The 12673-nt window shown below is 41.2% G+C and overlaps 1 protein-coding gene across 2 annotated transcripts in view; it reads left to right on the top strand.

Annotated features, from left to right (window-relative positions):
- Positions 1 to 291: 291 nt before the first annotated feature.
- Positions 292 to 12673, top strand: part of PTPRB (protein tyrosine phosphatase receptor type B) — a 108978-nt gene continuing 96596 nt past the window's right edge. For both annotated transcript variants that reach the window (XR_011497083.1, XM_070494832.1), the window contains exons 1-3: positions 292 to 448; positions 1664 to 2059; positions 11892 to 12148. Coding sequence is in view for 1 of the 2 variants with exons in the window: in XM_070494832.1 (XP_070350933.1) it covers positions 304 to 448; positions 1664 to 2059; positions 11892 to 12148 (798 nt within the window). In the remaining variant the exon portion in view is untranslated. The remainder of the gene's footprint in view (positions 449 to 1663; positions 2060 to 11891; positions 12149 to 12673) is intronic.

The following is a 12673-nucleotide window of genomic DNA, read 5'->3' as shown; positions in this document are numbered from 1 at the left end:
ACGGTCTGTGTGTATTCAGCAGAATCATGTCACCTGAAGGGAGGTAACTCTGTAGAAACCCTCAGTTCTCGAAGATCACGATTCCTTTCTTCCCTCTTGAGGTTCAGAAGCAGTCATGTGCCAAAGGAATGGTAGGACAAAAGTTGTGAGCTTTGTCCTGCTCCTGGAGGCTGGGATTTTTCCTTCATAAAACAAGAGAGGGAATCAGGATCCCTTCTTTCTAAGGAAACAGACAAAAGGACAGTGGTGTAAACCTCCCCCCACAATTGAATAGGAGGAAGCGCTCGTCACCAACTCCCCACCATGAAGGGTTTCCTTCCTCCCCTTTACTTCTCTTATCTGGGAAAATTTTTTTTTCCCCCAAGCGAAGCAGGAACAGTTGTTAAGTGGAAAATGGAGGCTGGATTTTGTGTGGCGATTCTCACCTGCCTGCTCTTCAGGGTCTCAGGTGAGTGGGGGCCTCAGTGCCCTGTCTTTCTCCCGTCCCCAGTGGAGGAGCCCTGCCCTTGGGAAAGAGTCTGGAAGAAGGCGGAGACGGAGCCAGGTCTCCATGGCAGTTTAGTCAAAGACGACGAGCAGGGGGAGCGCCAGGAGCCAGCTCTGCCCGCACTCGGGCCCCCAGATGCCCGGCAGCTCCTGAAATGGCATCTTGACAGCAGAGCGGAGGGCCAAGGGGACATTTTTATTATTATGTGCTGTTATCTGAGCAGTCTGTGACATGCTCCAGGCTGTTCCCCAACCACGTTATAGTTTTGTTTTCTTTTGTCTTAAAGAAAGAAAATACAAGAAATAAAATTACAGGGGTGAAGAACTGGGGTGTGTTTTATTTGGGAGTCATTATTTGGAGGGAAAGTCTGAATATTTTCATGGGAGAGCTGGGCAAATTAAGTAAAACTCAGAAAATAGTTTCAGAACCTGAAATCTCACTTTTTAACGCTGATGTTTAGCAACTGGATGTTTAATATTCTTACCTCGAGAAATGCTGGTTTTTTAATCTATTAATATTTGAGAGAAAACTGTAGATATTGTCACAAAATAGAGAAATATTTCTCTCCAGGACTATAAGAAATTTAGTTTGTGATAATCAATATTCTGATTGGTTGCTATTAGCTAGCTAGGAGGGAGGGCTTAGAAGGGTGGGAAAATGAGTTTTATTTTTGGATAAATATATCCAGTTTTTAAATTTTTATTCAAACTATTCCATTTGTATACAAATACTTGTTGCAATAGTAACTTGAGCGAGGAAAGGGGTGCTTTTTCTAGTGGGGGACAGAGGTAAGATGGGAAAAATAAAGTCAAAACTGGGTTTTTCATAACTTCAGCCTATTTAACTAATGAGGCTAAAATATCACACCATATTTTTTGGATGGTTTCATTTCTTTTTCAACCTTCATTATTTCAATGGGGATGTGTTTTCCCCCCTAAACCATGTGAAAGTAAGAAAAAGGGAACTTTTATGTGTGACCTTTGGGCATTTTTACATTGTCAGCCATGGGATGTTAAATCATCTGTGCTGGGTCTGAAATATTCACTTGAAATGACAGCAATGGCAAAAAATGAGTAAACCTCGTATTTTCCTTGGCTGATTTGTGGGTGGGCTGTTTTGTTTTCTGGGGACCTTGCAACTCACCACATGGTGCTTCACGAGCTTTCCCTCTTCCAGAGAGCTTTCAGATTGCCCACGTCCAGAAACAGCAGTGCCTTTTCGAAAATAAGATAGTTGCTGTGGGCTTCTGCAATGGGACCAGCCAGAACCAGCAGTGGATGTGGACCGAGGATGGGAAGCTCCTTCATGTTAGATCTGCAAGGTGCCTGGGCATCTCCAACTCCACAGGTGGCCCTTCCCAACCAGCTGTCTTTGCCCACTGCTCCCAAGCACCCCGATGGACCTGCCATGAGAAGGAAGGCTTCCTCCAGGTGGAAAACACCTCTCTCTTTCTCAAGAAAGAAGGCTTCAAGGTAGTGGTCAGGAGGGGCAGGAAATACCTCCATAGCTGGATGAAAATAGATGTCAACAAAGAGGGAAAACCAGTCAATGAAAGCCTCTGCTTAAAAAAAGGTGAGCTATTCCTTTCAGAGTCAGTTCTGAAAGTTCTGCTAAATGTCTTGTTTTTCACATTCAAAGGAAGTCCACATGCCCCAACAGATTCCTATGGAAGCTTCATAAGCTAATGGAAATGGAGTGTGTGCCACCCATCGACTTGGAAAACTCCATTATTCTCATTATAATAAGCCCAACTTTTCTCTTTCTGGATCTCACTCTTCCTTCCCTTCTCTTCTTGCTTCTTTTGTTAATTCAACAAATATTTCTTGAGTTTCTCTTTTGTGCCGGACACAAGGCGCTTTGGTTAAGTACTATCAGATGTAGAAACACGGCCTGAGGCGCAAACATGGCGCATGTGTGGAAGGACTAAAGCCAATGACGAGGAGGTTAATAATTTTGCTGATGTAGACATTTCCATTCTCTGATTATGAGGAGCGATGAGAACATCAAAATCGTGCTTGAGAAGACTAGAAAGATAATAAACAGTGCTTTTGCAAATCTCTATGCTAGTGTTTACAGGTAGATACCTTTTGGAGGTGACATACTTTTGAAATGGTAAGAACCAATGTGCAGCCACAGAGTTTTCTGATTTGTTGACCAGGATGGATGTGACCCAGATGATAGACACGTGTAGACCTCGTACACAAGTGCGCAGATTCTTGGTGTGCCACACAGTTCAGAACTGCACTTGGAATTTTTATTTGTAGATACAGCTTAGTTTTCTATTTTACTTAGTCATTTTATTGCTTATTGACTCTTCTATTAGAGGTTTGCTTAAGGAAGTCGTGAAAGATAAAACTAATAGAACATTATATATCAGATACAAACAGACCTTATAAATCCCTGGAGAAATTATCTAGAAGTGAAGCCCTTCATTAAGGAGACTGCGGTCTGTCCAGATTAAGTGACTTGTGCCAGATAATGTAGTGGCAGAGGTGTGGTTAGAACCCAGCTTCTCAGCCCTTTGTCCAGGGCACGTTCCACTACACTGTGTTTCCCGAGTGCTGGTCCAGAGCCTTCTGCCCAGCTGGCCACGGACAAACACGTAGCACAGGGAGGGAATCGTTCCCATCATTGCTGCCCGACTACCACCTCCAAGATCCTGTTTCAAGAAATCTGGATTCGGGCATAAAACTTGATGTTTCTTAAAAAGATCCCCAGTTAATTTTGATCCATGATCCCAACTGGGGATCAGCATCCACTGTACCTTTATATGTTTCTCATCAGGTGTCGATTTTTGAGGCTTATTTGAGTCCACCACGCTGATCTTTGGACAGTTTTCCGTCACTCACTCATTTCATAAGTTAAGCATTTAATTCTATGCAAATGAATGCAACGGGTTCTTCTACAACAGAAATTGAGCATTATAGTCCCTGTTCTTATAAAAGACTATGAGAATAAGATAAAACAAAAGTCAATTAGAAAATTCAACTTTATCAGAGAACATTCAGCACATGGTGCCAATTTGTACAATCCCCTTCCTGCTCTAGCAAGGCCCGTCCTACACACACAGAAACGCTGTTCACACTCCCATTGCACCACAATACACAAGAAGCGAGGTTCCCCCCAACTCCCAGTCAAACCTTAGAAGAATATTCTTTCATTGGAACTTTAAAGAAGTAGATACGGATTCAGTGGAGAGTTATTCAAGATAGAAGACAATTCATGGAAAAAGTGCCTCCTTTGACCTTCCTACATAACGTGTCCGATAACGGACTTCATTCACTCCAAAGGTAAAGTGGATGGAATAGGACACTTTACAGTTGACCACTGAAGGTGCCGTACCCAAACATGCCCCATGACGCGTGCTGGAAAAAATGGACTTCTAGGAAAACCAGAGTTAAAATTTGCAAAATTGTAGTACAAAAAAAATCTTACATTTAATATGCTTTGAATATGCACAGGTATAACATACTTTTGCATATGCACAGGTATAACATACCTTTGAATATGCACAAGTATAACATACTTTTGCGTTAACACAGTCATAAGCTGAGACACATTTTTCTGCTCCCTCTCAAACTCACCATTGATTAAAGATACAAATGACGTGAGTTGACCCACAGCGTGAAAGCTCACTGACTTGCTAGAGAATCCATTGTGAAAAATTGCACTCAGATGAATGATCCCAAATGCTGCTTTTTAAAGAGTTGATAACTAAATACTATAATCTAAAGCAGCACAAATATGCATGGTGTTCATGCATAGGATGTGAATTTTTTGATGAAATTCTTCAGTAAAAGATAGTGTACCTGTGAAGATCAAAAGAGGGACTACATGTTTCACACTTGTTTCCCAGGGAACACCCGTGATGTCATTCGAGGATCTAAGCAGTGTTTCTGTAATACCTACTCTGTGTCAGAGCTGTGCTACAAGGACCATCCGTGATTCTCAGACCAAGCTTTGCACGGAATCCCAATGGAAGCTTTGAAACTAAACTAACGCCCAGGCTCCACCCTCCAGGCCACTTAAGTCATGCACTGAATTTTCTAAATGCTCCCAAGGTGATTCTAATGTGCAACCAAGGCTGAGAATCCCTAACAGAGTCTTGCTGCTTAGGGTAATGGGGAAGCCAGATATGTAAATAGTTAATTATAATAGAGTGTAAATAGAAAAAAGCATCCCTTCCTCCAATAGTCTTGCCGGTATGTCACGTTAAACAACTCTGTTTAAAAACATTTTTAAGGAAAATTTTTCAGTTGCACATTTCTTTACACAGTCCTTTGCCCACTGGATGTTGTTATAGTTTGGCTGTGTTCCATTCCCACTCGCTGCCTTTTTTCCCCTTCCTCTCCTTTGCTCAGAGTCCCTCTACAGCAGGGTGAATTGAGGAGGCTTCCGAAGTGGATAAAAATTCAATTAAAAAATTAGTGTGAAGTTTTTTCAGAGGAGGAACTGCACTAGAGTCAGAGCTCCTCAAATAATCATAGATACTGCGTGGTTCTCATTAGAAGACCGCAAAATTGGCCTGTCTTTTTTTATTTTCATATGGTTCTTATTTCTTTAAAACAACCATTTAATAGGATAAATAGAATAATAGAATAGAATTCAATGGGACCTAATTAAATAGAACATATAGACTGTAGAACCAGGATCACCTGTACATAACAGATTCCCAAATTAAAGATGAGATTGAGATTTTTACCACTTTCACTGAATTTCAAGTTTACTTTTAAAGATAATACTGCATTCATTTTGGGCAAAAGGAGAGTGCACTGGTAGACAGATTCTTTTTAAAAAATCAAACTTTTAAAATCTATTTTTAAAAATTAGAGCCCTATAGCTATAATTTTGAGTCATAAGAGTGCCAGTAAAAGCATTTTTTGCCAAAATGCAACATATCTGGATAAAAACTGAAAACTTTCATTCTCCCCCTATATTCTTTTGTCAGTCAGGTGCCATATATCCAGATATTTGCAAACATCCAAATGTCATCCTTTAGCAATATGTCAATAAAACAGGTAACTGACAGAATTTCTCAATTTTCCTCCGTATATTTTGATGTTATAGCTACAGTAGTAAAGCCACATCCTCAGAGCCACTGAATTAAGAGTAGAATTTTTATAAATCTCTTGTATATAATTTCTCAATCTCATTCTATAAATTAACACCAGGCAGCCATCAATAATGCAATAAGGAAGAAACAAATTTTGTCCTATTCAATAGTATTGCAATTTTATATAATCACATATTTGACTTTTTTTGAAAGGATTATTATTATTTTGGAGTAAAAATGCTTTCTGAGGTCCAAATCCCTAATTTGGAAACGCTTGAAACATAACACTCACGAGCAGAGGGCTTCCTGCATAGTATAAACCTTGCGAGCTAAAGGGAAATTATATTGGCCTACACTTTTGGGGGTACTTGCCCATTTCCAGGAAAGTTCACTCAAAATTCAATTGAAAAAGTCATTTCCCCATGAGCAAAACTTTCGACAATACAGGAGATGCAGAGGGAAAAGAGTTAGAAAAACTAAATTACTGGAGCTCAAGCTTATTCAGAACAGAGATCAGACCTTTGAAGTCTTGACTTTCTTTAAAGGTAATCTTGGTCCCTGTGCTTAACAAATGCTGATTAAATCAGAAAATGTCTCAGCTTCTAGAAGGTGTTGAATATCAGAACCGTGGAGGACAATACAGGAAAGCTGAGGACGACTTTGAGCAATGACACTATTGAAACCACGGCCGCTGCTTTTCTCTTCCACATCTTTTCCCACTGAAAATAGTATTGGCTCCACAAGCAGACAGCAAAGATGACAGTGGCCCAATTATTGAAGTTTTTGGACCTACATGCTATGGAACACATTTCCTTCCTTGGCCCCCTTTTCTATATGGGAAACAGAGGTATTTACTCAAAGGACATTACTGATTTGCAAGCATATCTAATCTTTGAGATGGGGAAACTAATCTTTATGAGGGGGAATTAAAATATTCTAAACTGGAAACGGGCTTCAACATCAGCACAAGTCTGTTGGCAGACAGGCCACATCCGTGTAGGTCTAGGGCTTTCAGAGGAAGGGTGCAAAATTCCATCCATCACTTGGATACCTTTTCTGGGGGGTACCAAGTCTCCCTACAGCTGGATGATGGTCTAAAGCTGTTACTTTCCACTCAGATGTTCCCTGTTGTATGTAGCGTAACACTGTGTATGTCAGCCAGCCAACTGGGGTTTAGGCAGCATCTGCTACAGACTCATTCATTCAGATCTGGTGTGTACCTGAGGACAGGCACATTTTTGCACACAAATTTTCAAGTGTCTCTGATGTGGCTGAGCCAGTGAAATCACTAAAAGAGATTTTGCTGCTGAAGTAAATCAAATTGCTGGCAGGCTGGATACAACCGCTGGTTAAAGCAATTGCTTAATTGTAACAACCTGAGCGAGGGAATAGAATGCACAAGGTTGAAATAGATAAACAATCGTATACCATGTAGTCTGGGAAGAAAGGAGTTCAGTGGAAGCTCTTTCCTTAGTGATTTTTAGGAATGCTTGTCAATACAGAGACTTGACGGGAAAAAGCAGAACAAAAGTGTCTTTTGTATACATAGACCCTGCTTTTACCAAATTGGCTGTCTCAGCCATTTTATGGTTTGTTTTCTCCTTGCATCATTATAACAACATGGGCTCTGCAATAGATGGTTTATTTACATGCTCACTGAAAGTCATATGATCACTGATTATTGATGTATGATTTATATGATTGCTGACAAGTATCTGGCGCAGCATCCAGAGCCCCAAATTATTTTCAGCTGTGACACATCAGTGAACTCATCAGGGCACGTCCCGGCCACATTCGACTCTCACAGGCCTGGGCCCTGATATCTTCATAGGCCCCTTCCTCTATTTAAAAAACAAAAGTGAAATAATTTAATGGATTTGCATGGGCCTTAAAATTCTCATTTTTTCCTGATGTGTGGAAAAATTTAAAACATTTTCTTTAACCCTGGAAGTTTTTTTTTTAATTTTCAAAGAAATTAAATCACTTTGTGGGCTCTAAAATATCACGGGCCCTGGGTGCTGTGCCTATTGTTCCTAATGAACAAGCTAGCCCTGGACACACCAAGCTGCTCATGCTCTTCCCACTTCCACTTTCCCTGAGCCTTTCAAGGATCCCCTGGCTCAGCATCTCTCGCCCACAGCCTGGCAGCCATGAGCTTACAAGCTCATCCATCCAGCATGGCTTCCTTCCCCCCACCTCATCCTTCTCCCGGTGTGTGCGCGCGCATGTGTGCATATGTGTGCACACGCGTGTGTGTGTGTGTGTGTGAATTCCTAAAAGAAAACATGGGCATTGGGAGGAACCAGGCGCATCTTCCTAGGGCAACTCATAGTTCAGTAGCTGAGTAAGAACTGGCCATTGAAAAGTATTTCTTTGATTCATTTTTTATTTTAATTTTTTTACTATGCTATGCTTTGATGTTTTATTACACCATGTCTTGGCATCAACTTCCATTTATTAATTTTAGTCAATTTCTAATCTTGGATCTTTTTTAAATTCTGTGAAAAAACCTTTTTGAAGTCTAATTACGATTTCTGATTTGCTTGTTCTATCTCCCCTAATTTGCAAATTCTCCACCTTTGGTGTCTCTTTTCACAGACCTTTCACCTCTTTGTTCACTTTCTCAAATTTTAGATACGCATTTTTTAATGTACGCTTTATTTTATTTACATTTTCTGAAATGTTAATAATTCTCTTTACCATTTCTAATAATTATTTACACTATAATAATTCCCATCCCTTCCACTTCAATTCTAGCCCAATCTTGTTTAATATATTTAGTGTATTCACATATATAAATGTAAATCATCCTTTTCCTAAAGAATCTTTTGTTTCATTTATCTCTTTTCCAGATTATTTTTCCACTTTTAAAAGGCACATTAATTTAGCATCTTCCTGCAGAATAGAAAGTACTAATATAGTTAAAATTTTCTATCTCCACAATGAGTTCTATTCAAGTTATTGTGTTTTCAACACACTTGAAAGTTTTTTGTATAATTTAAAGGAGGGAAATTAACAAATTGTGTATTGTCTTTATTATCATTATACAAGAATTCCATTTCTATTATTGATTATATTTGAGCCAGTCATAGACTAAGTAATAAACTTAAAATACATGTTTTTCTTAAAAAATGTATTCAGAATATGATCTTGATGTGGTGCAGTCATTGCAAATCATCTTAGGTGAACTGTTTGCAATTTAAGTGCTAAAACTTTTTATATTGGACCCAGGATGGTCCACCTTATCTTGAATTGTGTTCTAAGAGGAATTGAGTATAACGTGGAAACAATGTGTTAGCAGTGGTACAATAAAGCCTTTTAAAAATAGCTTCAACATATTGTTCCATTGTGTAAGAACTTTTCCTTGCATTTGTCAAAACACATCTTGCTCTTTCACGAACTGTAAAATGTATATAACTTTTACAGAACATCAGAAGAATTTATAGATACCAAAATGTCCAAAGAGATACTCTTTTAGTATAATTTCAAAGCACCCATTTCAACAGAGAGTTCCGGAGATGAAAAGATGAACTTATTTCGACCACCTCATATATTTCTGTAGTAGGTTTTCTTTCTTCTCATCTGCTTTACAACCCCTCAGGACCCACATAAAGGACGACTGGAGTTCAGCTTCGGCTCGTATTGTGTGCATAAAACCACAGAGTTACAGATACAGTAGAATCGCCTGGAAAGTTGGAAATGCGGGTGCTGGGTCCCTCTCAGATCTACGGGATCACAGTTTTTAAGGGGAGGGCTGAGGCTTCAACATTCTAACAAGCTCCAAAGGTGATTCTGAAGCCAAAGTCTGCAAACCACTGCTTTAAAATTCACGAACTTTGGAAATGGAATGTTCAGACTAAAGCTTCTTCTTGCTTCTTAAATAGCGCGTTGAAAACACAGACACAGAATGAAGGGGTACCAGCCTCGGATATTCTGTAGGTTCTTTCTTTGGGAAAAAGGTGGTCGCCTAAAACGGATAATGGATGTATTTGGTTTGTGGTGTTTTAAAAATACATTTAGAAGGTCAATTAAAGACAACCACAGAAGACTGAAATTTTTTCCATAAGACATTCCAGCTTCGTGCCATGGCAATAAGCTATGTTATTTGTAGAAGAATGCTCAAGAGTGTTTTGATCATTTATCTAATTTGGGGAGAGTCCTGTTTCATCCATTGAATTAATTATGTAAATTGAGTAATAAAAAAAGTCCTTAGGATGAGAACTTACCAACTTGCCCTCAGTGAAGAAGAGTGAGCACAGGACAGCACGCTATGCTAAGACATGTAATTACACACTGGGTGTGGAAGCTTCTCCTTGTCCTAACCCCATCATCAAATCTTTTTTTTTTTTTTTTTTGAGGCTCTGAGAGCTAGAATTGTCACAGGTGGTAATCATCTCAGAGGATTCACATTGGCTAAAGCTCAAAATGACCAAAATACTAATCTCCACATACAGAAATGTTTACATTCCAACAGCAGGCAAATGTCTGCTTAAAGGAACATTTCGAGCCCCTAATTCAATTAAGACTGTGAGTTAAGACCACTTCTTGGAGTTTGTTGTAAAGGAATATCCCTAATAGTACAGTTGGGTTTGTCACACAGAAAACACCCCAGGCATAAAGAAACCTCCTGGTCTGTGTTCCGAGTGGCTAACCCAAGCACAACCACAGAAGAAGCAAAAGAAAGAGAAACCAGGGGGCTGCTCAAAACCTAGCAAAGGCCAGAGCCAGCACACTGCCAGGTAGGGTGGCCAGCATCCTGTCACATGACAACTCCAGTTACATTCGAATTTCAGATAAATGACAAATAGTTTTTTAGTGTATTTCTAACCTACAATATACTTGTATTTTGGGGATATACTAAATATGCTGAGTTATTGGTTGTTTATTTGAAATTCTAAGTTAACTGGGCATCATGTATTTTCATTTGCTAAATCTGGCAACCCCACGTGCAAGGTACTTAGCACAACCATCCACATCTCAAGGAAAGGATGCTTAATAGTCATGATCATTTATTAACTTTTAAGAGAACTGCTGATATTTATATCTTCCTAAATTTTAAAAATACTTTTTCCATTTTGGTCCTCTTTTTTGTGCTTTATCCCCCTCTTCTTTATATACATTATCATATGAAATATGTTCATGAGTTGAAATTGGAAGGGAAATGATGAGATTCAAAACAGAGTTCAGTCAGTTGGACCAGGACAGGAAAAACACAGTGGGGACTCCACCTTGCACATGGTAGCTGGTTAATAGATAGTCATTTCAATGAACTGGTAAAGGAGTAGTGAAAATAAAATCTTTCCTCTGCTGGTCTTGACACTCTTCAAAGTGATAGTTACCTGATTGGGCAAGATTTTATATCCCAGAGAACTGTGATGCATTATGGAGCTGATGGAAGCATCTACACATCCCACCCCAGCCCATAATTGACCATCCTTTCCAACGCTCCATATTATATACCCATTCTCTATGTCTCTTTACACCAAGTGTGGTCCAGAGACCATCAGCCTCAGCATCACCTGAGAGCTGGTTAGCAGTGCTGACCTGACTCTGACAATCTACTGAATCAGAATTTGCACATTAGCAAGATCCCCAAGACATGGAGAGCACAATTTAAAATAATGGCTGGGTGAACCTAATCCACAAATCAATTTTTTTTTTTTTAAGTATGGCCAATTCAGCCTTGCAAAGCAAAGCTATAATTAATCCTACCAGCTCATAAGTTTTAAATCAACTTTAAATCAGTGTTCTTCCAGAAGATAAGGAGCTTAGAAAATACAACCATACATGATTTGGACTCATGCAATTAAGATTAGAAACAGTTTGCTCTGCGGTCAAAGAAATGTCATTTCCTTCCAACGAATTGTCAGTCTTCACGGTGAAGATTAAGTCAGTCACTAACAGTGATTCTCACCCTGGAGTCTTGCTTAATGACCTGTTTGAGAAGCAGAGGGAAGCTCCCCACAGAGGAAAAGCACATGCACATATGCTGAGCATTTTGCACGAAGTTGTTAGACATTCACGGACCCCCTGAGGCCAATTCAGCGACTCCCCAGATGTTCACAGAGTAAATTTAATTCCACCCTCTACCCAGAGCTAGGTTTTCTCTGATAGCACGGTTTCCACAACCCTCCCTCCGCCCTATAAAACTGGCCGGTGGATAAAGGATGGGTGAATTGGACAGGGCAAATCAGCAATTTCCACCCCAGGTATCGTTGATTTTTGTCTATAACTGAAGCTTATCCACATGCCTGTTATTAAAAGCCATCTTTTTATAAGTACAATTGCTTTTATGTGAAGAATCCATAAAACATGAGGGTAACTTTGGCAACTGTCGTTTCTTTCCCTCAGCTGGCCTGGGAGCAGAAGTTCCAGCGCGGACCACTAGGAACACCGCTCCGCTCCAAACCCCCACCACGTTCAACGCGGTTCCGCGCGGCCGGGGGCCCCCGGGTGGGAACACCACCGAGGCCTTCAGCAGGAGCACCGCGGGAACCTACGGCCAGAACAGCAGCCAGGGGCAGCCCCCGCCTCCGCAGGGCACCGGCGTCACAGAGGCGTCCTGGGCTCCCCGCGCCCGGCGGCCCGTCCCCAGCACCACGGAAGAGGTAAGAGAGGGCTGGGCAGGCCTGTGAGGGGCTCCAGAGGCCCGTCGTTCACAAAGACCCGCTTTGCTGGAAATGCCGCCGCCGAGGAGCCACTGGGGCCCTGCGTCCTGGCTGCTGGCTGTACAGGAACGCATGCTGTGCAATGAGAAGGTCTGTGAGGCGGAAATTAAAGTTTCCGCATCTTTGCAAGGTGAAGATGATTAGGCCGCCGTGTCGTCGCTGCGCTCCTGTAGGCCGGCCACGTTTCTGATCCCAAATCGGGGTTCCTGGTCCCACACACAACCTGACCCAGAACCAGAAATCGAAATCAGTGCCCTGCAGGTCCTCCCGCGTGGGTCACAATCATCGTGCTCCTAAGGGTAGAAAAAGAGTCACAAAGTCGTGAATCCGGTTAAACACGAGCCCAGCCACACGCCAGCCCCAGGTCGCCCCCCTCAGAGGACGGACCACTCGCGGGCGGAGGGGCGGCGGCCCCGGAATCCCCGCGCAGTGTTCCCGCTTCAGGAGTTCATCTCTTTACTTTTG

This window comes from Equus asinus, chromosome 22 (assembly GCF_041296235.1).
Source record: "Equus asinus isolate D_3611 breed Donkey chromosome 22, EquAss-T2T_v2, whole genome shotgun sequence".
In the NCBI taxonomy this organism is placed as follows: domain Eukaryota; kingdom Metazoa; phylum Chordata; class Mammalia; order Perissodactyla; family Equidae; genus Equus; species Equus asinus.
Note: the sequence above shows the minus strand (reverse complement) of the source record. Positions and strands in the feature narration are given on the sequence as shown.